Below are 18652 nucleotides of genomic sequence, written 5' to 3' on the forward strand. Positions count from 1 at the left end.
TGGCGGCGGGCGCGGCCTGACGGGGCCCGCGCGCGCGGCGGGGGCGGCCGTTGGGCCGTCTGTGAGGTTGTGGGCGGGCGTCATGGCGTGCTCCCACAGCGTGGTGTTCCTGCTGGACACGGCCAGCCCGGGGCGGCGGGCGCGGCTCCAGCGCGGCGCCCTGCGGCTCCTCAACCACCTGGGCTGCCGCTTCGGCCTGCCCCGCCTCCGCTGGGCCTTCAGGTTCTTCGACTCGCTTGGGGGGCGCGGCAGGGCCTCGCGGGGCGGCGGCTTCCGCCCGCCGGGGCCCCACGCCTGGGCCCGCTTCGAGGAGGAGCTGGCGGAGCGGCTCGGGGCGCGGGGACCCGCCGCCGTCCTGCCCGGGCTGGCGTCCCGCGCCGCCCTCACCCACAACGGCCTCAAGGAGACGCTCCTCGACTTCCAGTGGGACCGCCCGGAGATCGCGTCCCCCGCCAAGCCGCTCCGCCGGAGCCGGAGGACGGGGCCGGCCGCCGGAGAGCCCCCGGAGAGCCAGACGCCCCCCGAGGGCTTTGTGAACGCCGTCTTCCTCTTCTCCCCCTGCCCCCACTCGCGGAGGGAGCTGCGGCAGTTCGTGTCGGGGAGCGACGCCCCTTCCTCCCCTCGTGAGCTGCCCACGGCTCAGGAGCTGGCGGAGAGACTCCTGCCCAAGAGTGTCCAGGAGTTGATTGTGGACCAGAAGATCACCCTGTTCTGGGTGGACACTGCCGAGTGGCCTCAGGTAATGAGATTTACCGCACAGCTTTCAGCTGTGGGTACTAGTGGGCCATCTTCTACACTACCTTCCCGTATAAGAAGGGAGAGCCGTTTTATGCTGTAGTCTTTGAGTGGTAGGGAAAGGTCTGCAGTTTCTGTCACGTAATCTTGTTCAGCAAGAGACTGAAATCTGGAATGGTAGTTCTCCCCGTGGAGATATATCAGCAATTGAGTAACTGTACAGTGTTTTTTGATGGGTCATCTTGTGCTTTGAGTTAGGTTGGAGTTACAGCTATTCAGAATTCCAGATAAACAATCTGACAATTCAGGAGTCTAGATACATGCTTGAAAATATTAGCTACCTCTTAATTCAGTGGGAATAGTATTTTTTTTATTGGGTTCCTAATAAGGTTAATAAACTCCATAAAGTACCTGGAAAGCACTGTGTTAAGATGCTCTGTAGGTGTTTCTTATGCCAGTTTTTCTAAAAGCGTGCAATCTCTATTTGTTTGGATGGAAGTTATCTCACTGCCAACATTAACTTGAGATCTCTCTGTTACTTTATTTCAGCTGATCCAATCCCCAGATCATGTTGGATACTGGACAATGTTTGAACTGATCCATCAGATGGGAGGCACCATTTTGCAGTCTGAAACTTTAGTGCAATGTTTGAGTCACCACAGGGCAGATCTTGCTCATGGCTTTCTTGGAGACTCAGGTTCCCCGGTGCCACAGACTGTGCCTTGGACCATGCTTCTGCCATTGGATGCAACTTTGAACTGCTTGTTCTCAAAGCCGTCTGTGTTTCAAGCAGTATTCCCTCAGCAAGAAGGAACGGTGTTTCTCAGCATGCCTGGTAATTAAAAAAAAAAAGAAATTGGTGTGCAGAGTAATGACTGTGATCTCTCATGCAGGGTCCTTGATAAGTTTCCCTTGTGAACAGTATGGGTATAAGTAATTTCAGATATTTAAGAGCCTAAGTTTAAAAAAAAAAATTCCTGCATGTGCTCTAGTTCCTCTGATAAGAGAGCTATTAGCTCATATTTCTGATTTAGTCTCTTCAGTTTTCCATGCTTCCAGAGGTTTGGATGCCTGAAGAGCTCTTTGCTGGTCCCACCTTATATAGGTAATACACCCTTTTCTTCTAAATGCTTTGTCTCAGCTTCAATTTGGCTAAAGAAAGAACACAAAAAGTACCTTCAAAAGACAGCAGATTAGCTTTAAAGCAACATGAAGTGCGCATTGTCTCTTTAGGTCTCCCTTTGTGCACTTCGCTCCTCTATGAGAGCTTGGGAAGATCAGTTCTGCAATATGCTTATGGTAGAACTATTCCCAGTTTAATCTCTGAATTTGTTTTTCTTGCATTGAAGTTGTCTCTTCATCTAGATGAAAAACCTGTTTTATAAGCTTTATCCTATCCTTGCACAGGAGGAAAGAAGCAAGAAAGCTGTGCTGTGGTCCTGGAACCCCTAGCCATGAGCCAAAGACAACTGCATTGTCCAGTCAATATCTTCCTGAAAGGTAGCTTGACGTCTTGGAGCTTGATGCAGGCTGGCCACTTTCTCACAGAGAGCTGGATACTGCAGAGCTCACCGGCTGAGCAGGCAGAACATAACAGGTCACTGTTTCATCAGTTGTTAAGGAGTCTAGTGACTGAAGAACTGCACATGGTAAATTTTTTCTTTGCCTTAAACTAATATCTGTTCTGAAATGAGCTGTGACAAAAGGGGTGACAATTTATCATGTTGTGAAGACAATAGTAGAGGTATTTGTTGCACTGCAAATTGCTCACTTGGAGCTAAATTCAGAACATTCTTTAGAAGGTCAGGTAAATCTATAACCTGTTTGTAAAGTATCTGTACTCCTTAGGTCTCTGTATTTCTAGATAATGTAAACTTTGCTTTTTTTTTTTTTTTAATGTAGGTTGCTGAGGTATCTCTATGTAAAACTTGGTGCCCCTGCACGGCTGTCTTATCACCACTTTCTGAGAGCACTGCAGTTCTGACTATACTTGGTACTGAGAAGACTGCTGAAGTTCAGCAGTGCAACCTTGAAGGAGCTGTAGTGGAGAACTCTGCCCAAGACCATGCTCTTCACATCCCAGACATTGTGAATAGTGTGTTGAGTAAAATTAACACATGGGTGGAAGATTCTCTGGCCGGTATGGGTAGGTGTCAGCCAATGCAAAACTACCATCTTTTGATCATCTCTAGATCTGATTTGGCGTGGAAAAATCTAAAACTAATAATTTCCTCAGCAAGGAGTCTCTCATTTTTGGGACTTGTTAATTTCGTCTTGTCTTCTGTGGCTCAGGCCTTGTAATGCAGAAATCTGCACTGTTGTACCTTTCTGTTTTATTGATAGAGCATTAGTTTCCATTAGCTTGTAGACAAAGCGCAGCTACTTGTGCCTGGGGACAAGTTTTTAGAATGAGGTTTCCTAAAATGTGTCACATAGGCCAGCCCCGGCCAGTAAAGCCTTTGGGTGGGGCTGCAAGGAGGCTGCTTTAGCTCACCTGTTTTGTGTTATAGTAAATCTTAAGAGTCTCCCTGCCTGATGTATTGGCTATTAAGTTGTCTCCCCAGGAGCAAAGGTTTGGAAACCTCTGCTTTAGAGCCTCTGTGGAGGCTGGGACCTTCTGCCACTTCATTTAGTTTTCTAATTTTTTTTTTTTGGTGTGTCTGCTCACAGGAGAAGAAACTCCTATGCCAGAGTGGGTCGAACGGGAACTGTCCCATACAGGGGGCTGGCATCCTTCAATGCTTGAAGCATGGTATCCTGCATCGAATGCTTGTGGAGCAAGCTCAGATCTGATGGAGTCATTCAGGTATTTTTCTGAAACATGTCTCTTAGTAATAATCAAGGATTTCTGCTTCCTGTTAATGGAGTATGGCTGCAGTGTTGCTCAGAGTTCTAGAATTAAATGCTACTCTTAGTGTTTTTATTTCTGTACTTAGTTTACTGTGTGCTTTTGCTTCATTATGTCTTGGTGTATAGACAAAAGGAACTGGGAACAGGATGTTTGGGTAGCAGTTTGTGTGGATTAAGTTCTTGACAGTCTCAGGAGTGATATAGGTGACTTAAAATGACCTTAAGCTATTTGGGGAAATGTCAGACTTCATCTGCTCTTATGGTATGATAAGATCCACTGCAAGATACTGAAGATAGTGGTTGTGTTATCACAGTTGGGATTTAGTAGGAATGAATAAACCTGTTTTCTTCAAAAAGCTTGTTGAGTGAAACAAAAAAAAAAAGCCTAATGCAGGATAGCTTAGCGCAAAGCTGTTCATGTAGTTTTTTTGGCATGGGTCAGTGGCATATCTATTGTACATCAGGCAACTCTTGTTATACTTTTTTCGAACTTGGTGTGACCCTCTTAAGAGGGTGGTTTGTTTTTTTGTATCTTTTAAGGAAGAGTTTTGGGGAGCAGGCATCGGAAAAGTACTAGCATGCTTTAGTCACACTACATTGCTGTGGGCTGGCACCTAGAAAAACTGGATTCCTGTCCACTGGGAGCTTGGGATATGCCTCCCACTCCCATATTTTGTGATAACTGTATTAAATGGTTCTTCTATATAGTCTCCTGCAGGTTCCGTGTGCTAATGGGAAGGATGATGCAGACCAATCTGAAGTGGAACTCTTGGAAAGGCTATGTGAGCTGTACCAGAGAAAATTCAGTGAAACATCTGCTGCAGCTGGACCAGGAAATAATAAAAAAAGACGTATGTATACTTTGGGATTATATGTGTGTGTTGTCAATTAAAGATCATAAAGACTTCTCAGCAGGCCTTTTTAATGCATGAACCCTAGAGATCTGTACTCTGTACTCTCCTCTGAGTAGCCGCATGCTTTGGATTTTTTTTTTTAGAGACAGCATCATTTACATATTAATATTAGGATTGTCCTTTAGTACAATCCAAATGACTAATTCAAGGCTGTGCAGTGACTGACAAAGCTGTTAAAAAGCAGCATGCAGAGCTTTGCAGTTTCACTAACTGTTGAAATAGGGACCGCTCCAACTAGTAGTAAATACTGCAACCTCTCAACTTTGTTCTAATTTTGAGAAATAAAACACTTTCTTCTAGAAGAGTTTTATCATTGCATTTCAGTACACTAACCACAGTTGGTTATATTCTGACCTGATGTATCCCTAAGTCTTGCTCTGTCAGCTGTTTCTATTTCTGTGACACAAGATTGCTTCCTATATATGTAACTTCTGGTTATACCTGTGTAAGTTCTTATGCAGAGCAACAGTTTTCACCTGCTTTTTACTTTTGGCCATGTTTTCCACTAGAAGGTTACTAATCTCACTTGACAGTAACACAGAATTCAGTATTATGCTCTACCTTGGGTTGATCTCCTGCCCCAGTATGTCTGACAGTAAAACTCTCTTTTTGTGGCATTGCAGGTGGGGTTCCCCGAACTCCAGTCAGGCAGAAGATGAAGACCATGTCCAGATCCCTGCAGATGCTCAACGTAGCAAGACTGAATGTAAAAGCTCAGAGGTTTCAACCTGATGGTGTGCCACCAACAGTCAATGAGAAGGTTCCGCAGAAACTTTCAGCAAAAAGATTGGATGAAAAAGTGGAAGAAAAGGAAAAGGCACTTAAAATATCAGTAGGTATGCATTATCAGTTCTGATATCTGTAGGAGGTCATATGGGATTTGTATGGAAGGGAGAGGGAAGGATAATAACGGAGTATTGGGTGCTAGGGAGAAGGTCAATGTTTGGGTTACTGTATCTTCAGCTTGGCACAGAGTGGTTATTTTTTTCCACCGTTTTCCCAGTTAGTTTCTATAAATGTTTACAACCTAGTGTTACAGCTACTCCTGGGGTTAGTTTCTTGCCTTGTCTCTGTCTGAAAAAAGCAATAAGGAACTATCTTTTTTCTTTAACCAAAAGGAGTAGAGGGGAGCGCCCTATTTACTAATTATGCAGAAGTAAAGGAAATTTGACTGCTACAGTAACCTGAAAGCTTGCTAATCTACTCGGAACTAAGCTTATCATTTGTTATGGATCTGGACCTGGGACTGCTTCTATTAGTGTTCTGTGGTCTGGATGTGTCTTTGCTGGAGAAAATATATCTTTTGATGACCTCTGTTCCCCTCTTCAGCTGGAATGGGTGTTTTATCAGTAAGGTGTGGTGAACAGGCATTTAGTTAACTTGGACCATTTCCCTTGCAGACTTCAAAACTGAGGAGGAACTGCAGTTCCATTTAATTGCAAGCTACCAGAAGGCTGTTGCTGAGGGAGTTCTTTCATCTGCGTGTGCCCAGAATATGATTACGGTCATTAAAAGGTTCTTGAAAGTACAAGATACCAAAGAGAAAGAGGTAGGTAAGAGCATGTGGGCAGGGTTGTTACTGATCTGGAAATGAAAGCTTTTAATATTTTAGGCTACCTTTCCTTGATCTTACCTGGAGTTTTTATGCACAGTTGCATGTAGTCAAAACCACAACTGCTAACTACTTCTATCTGTGCTGACTCAATAGCAAAAAACTGTAGGTAGTTGTAAAGAGTGTAGGAAAATCCATTTTGGTTATCAGTTTACACCTTTACTAAAGATTGCAACAGATGTCTTTTTCATTTACATTGACCTCATTCTGAATTCTAATTTCACTTATTCAAAGACACTATTTTAAAAAATACATTCTTGAAAACCATATTTTAAAAAAGATGTATCTTCTGTTTTTTCTTTATATGGCAAATCTAGGCCTACTACTTTTCCAGGAAAGAAAAATAGTTCAAGGTATTTCTTACAATCTTTAACACTACTTATAGATTTAAAGTAACTCACTGAAACCAAAATTGGTAAATTTGTGAGTAATTGAAAAAAATAGTGTGAAAGACAAATCTTATAGTTACTGAAGAAGGCCTGAAGCTGCAAGCAAGTGTCCTTCTCTATGATTTTAAGCTACAATTTCTTCTATGTCTCATGTCATTGTGACTTTGATACTAAAAGAAAAAGAGAATTCTTTTCCTTGAAGGAGAAGAGAAAAATTGAGCTATTCCCAAAAGAATGGGTCAACAGAGGAGGGGGGAAAAAACCTGTCCTGCAGACAGGGAACAGACTTGAAGTTTTTGCTGTAATTATGTGTCTCTGCAGGTGGCCTGTGTGGAAAGAGTTAGAAACCATCTCCTGAAGACCAGCAAAATGCTCAGACAACAGCATGGCTTACAGAAGGAGGCCAAAGTCAGAGAGTATGAGACACTCTATTTACTTCAACTTCTGAGATACTGTGGAGCTGGTTAGCAATTTTTAATGGTGGCTTTTTTGCACAAGTGGAAGAGTATTTACACGGGGTAAATATTCCAAGGAGAATCTCTGGTCACAGTAAAAACATTTCATTAAATTCAAATATACATACGCTGTGTGATAAGCATTGCAGCCTATATCTGAAATGAGGCATCTCCCCTGCCACCAAAATGAAATGCTAACCAAGTTATGCTGTCAGAAGGAGCCACTTCCCCTCCCATTGCTTTTTTGAGCATACCTTTTGCAGTAAATACTCTGTTTCCACCAGAAAAAAGGCAGGGAATGATTACTTGTTTTCTTAGGTGCCGACTTCAGGTGTTTTTGCGCCTTGAGTTATGTCTTCAGTGCCCTTCACTGCAAAGCAACAGTGACAAAATGGAGCAGCTGTTAGAAGAGGCAAGTAAATTATACACCAGGTTGTGTTTCTGGATGGCACTAGAAATGTGGACTTGGAACCTGTAGTTTTCCCTTGGTCTTACTGTAACACTTTATATTACTTGCTAAAGAAATCTGGTGTTGCAACTGTCACAACTTAATCTGTTTTCCCACTGACTTTCTCTTCCAGATGACAGATATGCTGCGCATTTTATGTCTGACTGAAGACCCAGGGTATCTTACAAAGTTTCTAGAGGAAATATTAGAATTGTAAGTTCTTTAGCATGACTTAAGTGTTACTGGGGACTGTGGTTTTGGTTGGATATCTTCTTTGAGTAAACAGCAATCTACAGCTTTGATTTCTTGCATCTTTGTAATTTTCAGAAGTTTAGGCATGTGCTGTTTGTTATATCTTGATTAAAGAAAGTAGCTGATAAGCAAGTAAACTAATGAAAGAGAGTTGATTTTCAGTTGTTTTTTTTTAATTGACACTTAAGAACAAAGATTTAGTTCAAACCTTGGGATTGAAACACTGACAGTTTTATGGGGCATTGTATTTTATGTGGGTTCTCTCTGATGCTCTAGGTATGTGAATTCTATACCAAAGACCCTTGGAGATATTTACTACGGTCTCGGTACACAAATACCCCTGAAGCTGGCATCTGTTCTGCCTTCAGACTTCTTCAGTGATGACTCTGTGACTCTGGATAGCAAATCTCCAGGCCTTCCACCATCTTTATCATCTGCCTTAACTCCCAGTGCTGTTCGCCTACTCACTGAGAGTGATCAGCTGGAGGAGCTGCGCACCAGATCTGCCAAAAAGAGAAGGTAATAATTCCAAATAGGAGGCAGCTTGTTGCAGCCTGGGCTGTGGCTGAGGAGTTGTCTAAACTACAGCTCAGTCATAGTTTCTGTTGCTGGAGAGCTAGTTGGGGCAAGCTGACACCTGCTGATAGCTCTGCAAGCCTGAGAGAAATATTAATTTTTCATTTTAACTTGCTATTGTTGACTATATCAAAGTGTAATCTTGATTCTGTATGTGTATCTTTTGCACAAGTAGAGTTCACGAGCATCTTCCATGAGAGAAAGAGAATGTTCTACTGTGCAGTAGGTGACCCTATATTGTTAAAGTTAAAACTGCAATTTACTGTAGACCTCTATGTGGGGGGTCCTGTGTACATCTTAGCAAATTGTGAAATGAGCTTTAATACCAACCTTAAAGTTAGGTATAGCTATTTATATTGCAAATCATCTTTCAGTTGTTGTAATGTGAAGTACCAATGCAATTTGCAATCTGAATTTAGGTAAAGACTTCCTATCTTTAGAGTCAAACCTAAGTTCAATCGTCATTAGGTTGATAACTATGCTTCTGATCTTATTTTAATTTAATCTTTGTATACTTTCTAAAGGAATAGTGTATTAGCCAGACACAGGAGCATGACAGAAGCACCACAGAACCTGCGTCAAATCGAGATTCCCAAGATAACCAAGAATCCCATCAGAAAGGTAAAACCTTCCAAGAGGATTGTGTGTGTTTTGCTTCTGTAGGGGTGCAGCAATGTTGTGAAGTGACGCTTGAGTGCAAAAACTTTTGCTCTGTATTCACTTAGTAAGTATGCCCTGTATCAGCTGTGCAGAGATCAAAATTGTTTTGAGGGAGAAATTGAAATAATGTGTGGTTCAGAGCTTACAGTTAGTATTCTTAATAATTAAACATAACATGCTGGTGAGGCTAATTTCTTTCTTGTTTCAGGAGAACTTGCGTTCTTACCTTGCCACCGAGAAGTCCCAACAGATGCCTTTGTTGCAGAAAGCAGCAGTGCAAGGTATATTGACTTCTAGCTTTTCCATGGAAAGGTGCATCTTCAGCACATGTTCTCCCTGTAAATTTTAGTGAGCCGTGATGAAATTATGCTGAAGCATGCTGGAAATCGAAGGAAGTTTTGCTGAATTCTGCAAAAACTTTGAGGAAAAAATAATCACTGTATTCTGTGTGTGCTCACATGCAGAAAACTTAAATCATGTATCCTGAAAAGAAAACCTTTCCATTCTTCCTTGAACCTTGTAATTATTTCCATCTTCTCTGTCCTGAAAAGAAAATGAGGACAAGAGTGAACTCCTATATCTGGAAACAGGCTAGCTCTCTGCAAAATACGTAATAAAATTAAATCCCACATAGCGTTCGCTGAACCAACATGTACTTCAGTGGAGATTTTGTAGCTCACTTAATGTTTCTCTGTCTGGGATGCTGACTGGTTGCTTTTTCTGCTACGGATCTGCTCATAGCTTATTGCTGGGATAATGCAAATTTGTAAGAGAAGTCCAGGATGGACTTGTTCCAGTAGCAGAAAAGCAACTTTTCAATGCTTTGTGCCCTCTAAAAAATTGTTTTTCTATGCTGGTATGTGATGTTCCCATCTCTAGTGGCCTGACAAAATTACCTTCCTGTGATTTCCCCCCCCCCCCCCTTTTTTTTTTTCCCTTTTAATCTGATCATTTCTTGCTTTGTCTTGCCTCACAGAGGTTACAAAGGTAAGGAGGAACCTCTTCAATGAAGAGATACTTTCACCATCGAAAAAGTCTATGAAGAAGATGCCTAGAAGCCAGTCAGTATCTGCTGTGGAAGGCTTAAGATACAAATGCACTGATGAAGGCACTAAAGGTAGGATATGACTTGCACATGTAGGATTGTTGTGGAAGAGCTTTTGCTAAAATTCCTATTTTTGCATCCTCAGTTCTATGAAACAATTAATTATGACGTTTTTAGTGAAAGAGGAAAATATTTTTAGGTCACTGCTGTGGTGTTTTGGAGGGTGAATAGGATGGTATTGAAACTGAAACCTATTTTTTATTGAACTCTCTCTGTCTCATAAAAAAACCTGTTAAAAATGCTTGGTTAAAAAAGGATCGGAGAATGAAAGTTATCTCAGTAGGTTAATTATGTCTGACAGTCAGTACTATTAATATTGAGGGAGTGGGAAGGAAGTGTAGACACCGGACTCATAGCTTATAAGCTATGATGATAGCTTATGCGTGCTGAGAGACTGATGCACAATGATTCTATATTGGCTGTCATTCTTCAACTGAAGCCTGTACAAAATGTATGTATGTATTTGTCCTAACTGCTTTATAATTGTGTGATGTTATAGCTCTTGCTTGATTTTTAGATCATCGCAAGTTATTGACCAAGAGAGTTGCAGAAACACCACTACATAAGCAGGTCTCCAGGAGACTACTACATAAGCAGATCAAAGGCCGGTGAGTAAGCTCTTTCTGAATTTCTTCAATAAGTATCGGATGCCTAATTAATGGCTGTGAGCGCAAGAACCAGGTATCTTCTTTGTGGTCAAAGTGTCGTCTTCACCTAAGGCAGTAAGAGAACCAGTGGGGGCTAAGTTCTGTTGTCTCACTGGGGAGAAATACTGCTTGCTTCATCATGTAAGTCAGGGTGCTTTAATTCCTGCAGCTAGCTACTGTTTAGGTTCAGCTGCTGTTTCGAGGGCTTCTGAAGAAAAGGCCTGTGCTGTGTTTTGTGGACTCCAGGCTGAAATTTAGCATTTACTTCCATGTAGAACTGTTACCTATACAGCTAGACAGTTACCCATACTCAATCAAATGTTAATAGGAGGCAAAGTGCTCACTAATTGCTCACTTAGAGTAGCCCACAAAGCAATATATTGTTGTAGAATAGAGTACTGCTTTTCAATCTATGTGGTAAGTTCTGTTTTTGGAAATGTGAACAGTATGCCAAGTCCAAAATGTCTGCTGTTTCTCAAGGTCTTCTGATCCAGGTTGTGACACTGGTGTTGTAGAAGAATCTCCAGAGAAAGCCATAAATGGTAAGCACTTATTTTTTATTAAAGGTGGTTTTGCTGTGTTGTAGCTCCTAAGAGGAGCATGCTTCAATTTAGGTAATTCATGAATAGTCAGTACAAAAGTATTGTGCTATTCTGTTGGTGGAGCACAGCCTTCTCTGACAGAACCACTTGCTGCTCGCTGCTTTGACAACCCTTTATAGTAGAAGTTAAGAAAGGTAGATAGTAACTCTCTTAAATGAAAATACATTAAGGACTTTGAGGGTGAACAAGATTCTGAGCTGCTATAATTACTGTCAAACCAGCACATGCGGGTGTTTTTTTTAATGTAACTTCAACATGTTGTGCTGTGGCCCTAACACTGCTCTGATTTCTACTGTAACAGATAGGCACCTGGCTCTGTGAAGTGTTTCTATGTTATGTTGGCTATTGCTGTTTCTTAGCACCAGGAAGGAAGGAGAAAACAGCATGGTTGGGCAAGTGGAAGATGAAATCACTAGTAAAAAGAGACAGGAGCATTAACTAATCATTTAACATGGATGTAACTTGAATCGAACATGGCTTTTCTAGCATTCCTTTCCATATAATTGCTAGAGAGAGGGATGAGAGTAATCGTGACTTAGAGGAGGGGGCATCATGATTGGAAGAAGATTTGTATGCATTAATGTGCCAAATCCCCAAGAAAGTTGAAGCTTTCTTCTTCGCACGCTTGCCTTCCTGCATGAGATAGTTAGCTGTGTGGAAGTTTCTTCTTAGAGTGTGTTCTTTTTGGTTATGAACTGTTCCTGAAGATGTCCCCATGGTTGAGGGAGAGAAAGAAGGCTCAATCTCCAATATCCTTACCTTTTCAGAAGCAGGCTTGAGAAGAAGCCCACGCATCAAACAGCTGTCTTTGAATAGGACCTGCTCTGGTGTTTTCTATTCCACTACACAGCCCAGCTCACAAAATTCACACCGAGTCCATCAGGGACAAGAAGAGAGCTGTACACTGCCAGATGTAGAAGGTACTGAATGGGATTTGAGCAGGCTGATATTGCTGATCTGAAGAGCTGACATGGATAGCTCTGATTTGATTTGTCTCTACAAGAGACTGTAAGAAGTTAAGAGCTATCATGTAGTATCTTCTGTAGACAGAAATTCATCCCCAGTAATTATTTTTGAACTGGGATACTGAATTTGGACGATGTTAAGGCAGCTATTTCTATGATGAATACACTCCCATCCTAAGAAACCAGTCAGGCCCATCTAACAGAATACCACTGATTGTCAGTCTGCATTCCCTAAATGCAGTGAAATCCCTGTAAAATATGGGACAGAAATCCTAAAGCTTACTTCCAGTCTACTTTGGCAGCATAAAGGAATGACTGATGGGATCTTCTTTGCTGGCTTTCTCAGTAGGATTATCAGCTATAAATGGTTCTTTATATTGTACTTACTAGAATCCTTAGTTGTGAACCAGAACTTTCTTAAGCTACAAGCTATAAATAGAATAAGAGGCTGAGCTATTTTGTACTTTTTTCTGCTAGAGCACTCTTTCTACAGATGGATATTAGTTTTGTATTGGGAAATAACAATAATTCTGGTGAAGCTTTAACAGTTGGCTAGAAAAGAACATGCCAGGGCTATAGGCTTTGTATGCTACTTGTCCATACATCTGAAGTGATTGAGACAATTGTTCGTGGCAGGTTACTTGGTGTTAGTTGTATTGTACTGTTCCACTTTATAGGCATTAAGCAGCATTCAGAGAGCCCCACTGTCCAGACTCCCAAGAGGTTTTTCTTTGGTGCAGTCATTGACGTGTGTAGTCCTGCAGTGAAGCATTCGCCTGGAAGGAGGAGAACAAGAAAAGATTCTTTAAACTTAGAGGAGCTGCCTGCCTGTCAGGTAGAAACACTTACCTCTCTCTTCCTATCCCCTTTTTCAATTCATGTTTAGTGAGACCTACACATCTTAAATTTAGTGTTTCTGTTAAGTCTAATCAAATGTTCTTTGTGTTTTAAATCTTGAGAAGTAAATATCAAGAGGGGTAGATAATACTGCTGGAATAGAACAAGCATGATTCTTTTTTTTTTTTTTTTTTTTCCCCTGCAGACTCCTAGAAAAACACCTCATAAATTTTCCCAGAAGCCACTGAATTCTGCCAGTAAGCTACCAAGGAGGTCACCTCGCATTCTCCACAGGACACCACAGAAGCTGGAGAAGGCTGTTGGCAAAAGTCCAGCTGCTAAGCAGACTGCAGCTAAGTGTCTGGGAAAGTACTTTTCTCATCCTGTACAGAGGGTCAAATCGCCATCTGCGTTAACTGAAAGTAAGAGGGTTCACTTACTCCAAGTAATTTCTAAGGATTGTTCTCCAGCAGAAGGACTTTCCCCTCCTTGCAAAGAGGCTGGCTTACAACTACCAGAACCTGAAGGGTTTGCAGTGCTCAATGCTTCATTATTACCTCTGACATCTTCAAATCCAGCTGCTTCTTCCCTCTCTGCTGTCCAGGAAAGATGTTTTACAGAACTGCAAACTCCAAGACGTTCTTTGAGATACCTCTCAAAATTAGCATCTCCAGTTAGTACTCGGAGGCAAATCCTCTCAAAGGAAATTCAGGTGCAGTCAGATCCGTTATCTCAAGCAATTAAAAGTACTCCCAGGAAACCTGAAGATCCAGGTTCAAAATTATGTACCAGCCCACTGAGTGCAAAAATATCACAGCTTGCTGTGAGGCTAGAGCCTCCCTTCAGTTCTCCTCTCTGTGAAAGTTCGACGAACACTGTAGCAATCTGCTCTCCTTCCCACACACAGGCTAGGGAGCCTGACTGGGAGCTTTGTGCATTTAAACCATCTTTTCAAAAATCTCCAGGTATTGCTGGCACTTCACTGAGGTCCCTGCTTCACACATCCAAGCAGGCCAAATGTGGACCAAATTCTGGAGGAGAGAACCTCACACTTGCATGTGCCACACCTTCTGAAAATAAGGACAATCATCATGATAGTGGTGGTAACTCTTCTGTAGAAAGCCTTCAGCTTTGTCAGTCCCCAGTTACAGAAAATACCCCTTTATCAGAGAAAAATAAACAGATGGATGTAGTGTCTCGAAAGTCTTTTCCAAGAGAGGAAGCAGAAGACTTGGAAAAGCATTTGTCTCCAAAGCCTTCTGCTGGAGGGCAGGTACATGCACAGAATGCTGAGATAGAGTGTGAGCAATTGGTTAAGGAGGGAAACTCCAGTGCAAATACCTGTGAGTCGTTCCTAAGTGGTTCTCAAACAGTTAGTGATGACTTGGAACCAAGAACCCTGCTGAGAGAAGAATATATGGGGCTGAAGGCTCCAAGTCTTAAGAGACATTCCAGATTTTCCCTGAATACTACACCTCCTATGCCAAAGTCTGCTCCTGCCTATTCTTTACGCTGCACTGCAGACAGGAGGCAGCGGGAGGCTGCAGCACGGATGGGAGATCCTCAACTTCTAGCCAAGTTCTCTACTCCTAAAAGTCGTTGCAAACCGCCTTCTGCTAGGACACCGACTTACGAGGTTGAACTTGAAATGCAAGCTTCAGGCCTGCCCAAACTTCGCATTAAGAAAATTGGCTCTTGCTCATCGTTGGAAGTTCAACCTGAAGCAAATGCCAGCAAACCCAAGGGAGGACAAAGCCCCTTTGGTGATCTTGCTATGACCTGGTGTAGCAAGCACCCGGGAAAACTAGCAGCTGCCTGTGTTTCGCCATCCTGCTTTCGCTCTTTCCACAGTACACCTGGGAAAGGTAGAGGACAGACCTACATATGCCAGTCATACACCCCAACAAGCTGTGCCTCTAACGCCACCTCGCCATCCCGCTTAGAAGCAGGAGTTCCCCGGACGCCTTCTCCAAAGCAGAAAGGGAAGACTACCCCTGATGGTATCAATGATTGGCCTCGGAGAAAGAGAGCAGCAGGCAGCACTGCTAATGCTAGCTGTGGTCAAAGTGAGAAGAATGCTGATGAACAGAAAAGAACGTCAACAGGCAGAGGAGGAGAGATGAAGATCTTGGAGCATTGTAGCAGCAAAGTAACAAATACTCTTGGGGAATTTGAACTGGAAGGGATTTACAGGCTCCAGGACCAGGCATCTCCTAGTGACTCTGAATCCAGGGCTGATGAGGACTCTGCCACGGGAACTTTTGGCTTGAAATCTCGGAAGCGGGTCTTTACATATCTATCACCAGAAAAGGAGGAGAATCATGATGCCAAGAGATCTTGCACCGATAGGGGCAACTTGGATCTCACTGACTTTTCCAGAGATGAGGGCAACAGAAGCAAATCAAGGATGGACTCTGTACTTCCTGAGAAACAAGGAGCATGTGCGCTCATAACTCTTGAGCAGTGCAGTTGTGTAGGGGATGATGATGTCTTCCTTTTGTCAGGTAACTAAGTGGCATGAGTGACACTCCATTGAAATTCAGAGATGGTTAAAAGTGTGGGGTAGACAAAAACAGGAACACAATTGTTTTCTGTCTGACTATCTGAGGGAGAATGAGGTGGAGGGGGAGAGTGGGTTGTAAATGACATGGAAGTTAATTATGTGGAGAGGCAGACTGGATGTGAGGAGTTCATCAATGGAGTGTTAGCGATGGGAGAGAGAGATCAGAGAAATATGAAAGAGCAGGAGGCTGGAAGAATTAAAAGGAAAGTTTGAGAACTTGGGGAGGGAGGATCCCAATTGCATATGACTGGTGATTTATTTGGGTCTGTGTTGATGCTGCTAGCTGTTTCTGCCCAGCATCCAGCACTGAAGCCAACTGTCTTAAGTCTAAAGCTTTAGTATAGACTGGAGCCCTGGCAGGGTTAGTCCTGTGGATGTTGGTATTTACTGGTGCTCCAATTCTATCTGCCTGCAGTGGCAGGCCCATTGAAAGTGGGTATCAGAAATGATTGCCTTGCTAGCAGTAATGTTGTATTGGTAGGTATTTAACTTTACCTCTGCTTTTGCTGTGGGTACTGATGATTCAGCTGACCTTGATGAAACAGGCTGTCTCAGCTCTGTAAGCAAGGCCTTCTGAATTTCAAATACTTAATCCGTATCGTTCTAGAAACTAGGTGTTACAGGGGACTATGGCAGATGTTGTTCTGTAGTCATTGCATGCCCTGAAGCATTAAGCTTTAGTGTCTGTTTCCTCTTGCAAGGAAAGGTTTGTATACAGAGGCAGTGCCTTACTCATTCAGCAGGTATCACTGAGAAAAATGGGCAAACTTCAAAGCCACGTTAGTCCATATTCAGGACAGGAAATAATAGCAGTATTTAGCCTTAAGCTGGTCCTGTAAGAGGACAGTACCTACAGACCTTGTTTTTTGTATTTACAGATCATCATGGTTGTAACAGGGTTTTTTTCAGGACACATGAGTTAACTGAAGAGTAACTATGTTTAATACGAGTGAAGCGCTTTTCTACTAAACCACCTAAGAAAATTAAATGTGCCAAGAGCTAATTCCAGACTGCCGTTTACCTTTCTTGATGCCAGAAGCCCACTGTGCCAGCCTAGATTTTGTTTCAGATAAACTCCAAGTATCACTTGTACTGATGGAAATTTTGAGGTAGAATAAAGGCTGTGTATGAAACTTACGTGAAAGCACTCTTGAGTTGTCAGTTTACTACAGCATCTCACTGTGCTTCTCTAGGCTCAACTCCACCAGTGAAGAGTGTGCTCTCTGCTACCAGCCTTCTAGCACTGACCCAGTCTCCGCTGTTGTGCCAGGGGCAAACACCACCATCTCGGAGAAAGTGTGTTCAAGGTAACCACCTGTGCTGTAAGGAAAGCCTGGGCTTGAGCACACTAGGTGTGCTCTCTGCTTGCCTGCAACTAAATGAGAACAAAAGCATACTGTGCTGGGGATTGGTCTTTGTGCAGAACACCTGTGGCTGTATCTGCCATTTCTGCATTCAGTGTCCCGATCTCATATGCTTCCACAAAGCTTGGCATGAAGTGGGAAGTTTGGAAGGGAGGGGGAGGTATCAATGAAGAAAGAGAGCAGCTTAGCAGGAAGGGTGCTGTACTGTTCTTGTTTCCAGTTGGTATTTGGCTTCTTGGAGTCACCAGTAAACTTTGGCAAACTGGCTTTAATTTATTCTTTCTATTTTGTAGAAGAGGAATGTGATGCTTTCCAAATTACTGCCAACCAGGAGCTGTCTCCATTCCACATCATGGCTTCCAGGAAGCATCCCCTTAGCAGGACTTACTCACGGAAGAAGCTGCTCAGCTGAAGTTTGGAGCCACAACAGTATGGGAAACTTTGCATTATTCCAGCTGTACAACATTGTTTTCAACAAGGACCGTATATTTGGTGCTGGACTGGAGCTGTTTTGTGTTGGTAGGAGACTGGATGCAAGCATATGACAGTGGAAATAAGGCCCACTCTAAAAGTTTGGGTTTTTTTTAACCTCAATTGCAGCATCTCTCCACCCATTCAAAGCCTAGCTCAGTCTTTCTGGTACTTCTCCTGCACGGGGTAGCCGAGTTCTGCAGTGAAGGTTCAATTCTGCTATGTAAAGAGGGAGAATTGTCACTTTTCTACAGCTTTCTTGTAAAATAAACTGATGTGAATTTTCATTGTGTCACTTAATCAGAAATCTGTCTTTAGCCCAAGTCATGGGCAAGGGATTGGGGCTGCAGGAAGAAGGATGCTGGAGGTGAATGAGTACAAAACAAGTTGCATGCTCCTGCTGTGTATCTTGTCCTGATACTAACTGGATCCCTCTGTTAGTTGCATCTAGTTTGCCACAGCTTAGTGGGAAAATAACAAGCAGATTAACTCTGATAGAGTAAATTGCTCAGCAATGCTTGACAAATGCCAGAAGAGTACAGAGGAAGGGAAGGATAACTTAGCTGGGAACAGGGAGGGAGAGGAGTTTGATTCTCCCTCTTTGTAGATCACTAATGGTTTGGTGTATCTGCTCCTAGCCACTGCTGGGTAAGCAGGTGCTGATGGAGTAACTTTGTTGTCCTTCCCTGCAAACTTGCAGTGAGCCAGAGAGGACTGGCTGGGGAAGCTTCCTTGAGAGATAAAACTTGGATGGACTAACTGGAGATGACAGTTCAAAGACTACTACTGTACCAAACTGAGTCACTGATTAAATAGTGATTTAGGTGCCTGTGACACAGGTGCCTGCATTCTAACCCCATGAAGACAGCTGGAGCTGTGATTCAGTGCCTGAGATGTAGCCTACAAGGGGCTAAAATTGTGCATTATCTTGGAAGGGCTGAGTTTTTTTTCCTTTAGGATAGCTATCTGTTTGTGCATGGCAGGGTATTGGGGAAGTCACCCTACTGTGTCTAGTGAATGGACAGGAAGCAGAGAGCTATGAAGATAGTGTGAGGTCATCCTGAAATCAGGCATGGCAATGCAGAAGTTTGTTACATAGCTTTAAGGCTTTGAGGGGCTAGATAGTATTGAATGGCATTTGTTTCCCAGAAACACTTGTTTGTTGCAGGAAAGCTGACTTTCCTTCTTCTAAAAGAGGAGGAATGCT

At 42.9% G+C, this 18652-nt stretch overlaps 1 protein-coding gene across 2 annotated transcripts; it reads left to right on the forward strand.

Moving 5' to 3' along the window:
• On the forward strand, positions 1-17732 carry TICRR (TOPBP1 interacting checkpoint and replication regulator). Of its 2 annotated transcripts, XM_052807590.1 has the most exons (22): positions 1-739; positions 1285-1570; positions 2143-2384; positions 2638-2881; positions 3406-3541; positions 4294-4436; positions 5123-5335; positions 5900-6048; positions 6822-6916; positions 7274-7367; positions 7537-7616; positions 7932-8174; positions 8756-8852; positions 9100-9172; positions 9868-10008; positions 10514-10604; positions 11124-11185; positions 12013-12165; positions 12888-13045; positions 13253-15551; positions 16804-16917; positions 17268-17732. In XM_052807590.1, the coding sequence occupies exons 1-22, from the start codon at positions 83-85 to the stop codon at positions 17384-17386; spliced, it is 5889 nt and encodes a 1962-aa protein (XP_052663550.1). In that variant the 5' UTR covers positions 1-82; the 3' UTR covers positions 17387-17732. The 2 variants fall into 2 exon arrangements, with proteins under 2 accessions (XP_052663550.1, XP_052663551.1); XM_052807591.1 differs by lacking the exons at positions 1-739; positions 1285-1570 and adding an exon at positions 1587-1840.
• Positions 17733-18652: the final 920 nt, after the last annotated feature.

The sequence above is a fragment of the Harpia harpyja genome, chromosome 14, assembly GCF_026419915.1.
Source record: "Harpia harpyja isolate bHarHar1 chromosome 14, bHarHar1 primary haplotype, whole genome shotgun sequence".
NCBI lineage: Eukaryota > Metazoa > Chordata > Aves > Accipitriformes > Accipitridae > Harpia > Harpia harpyja.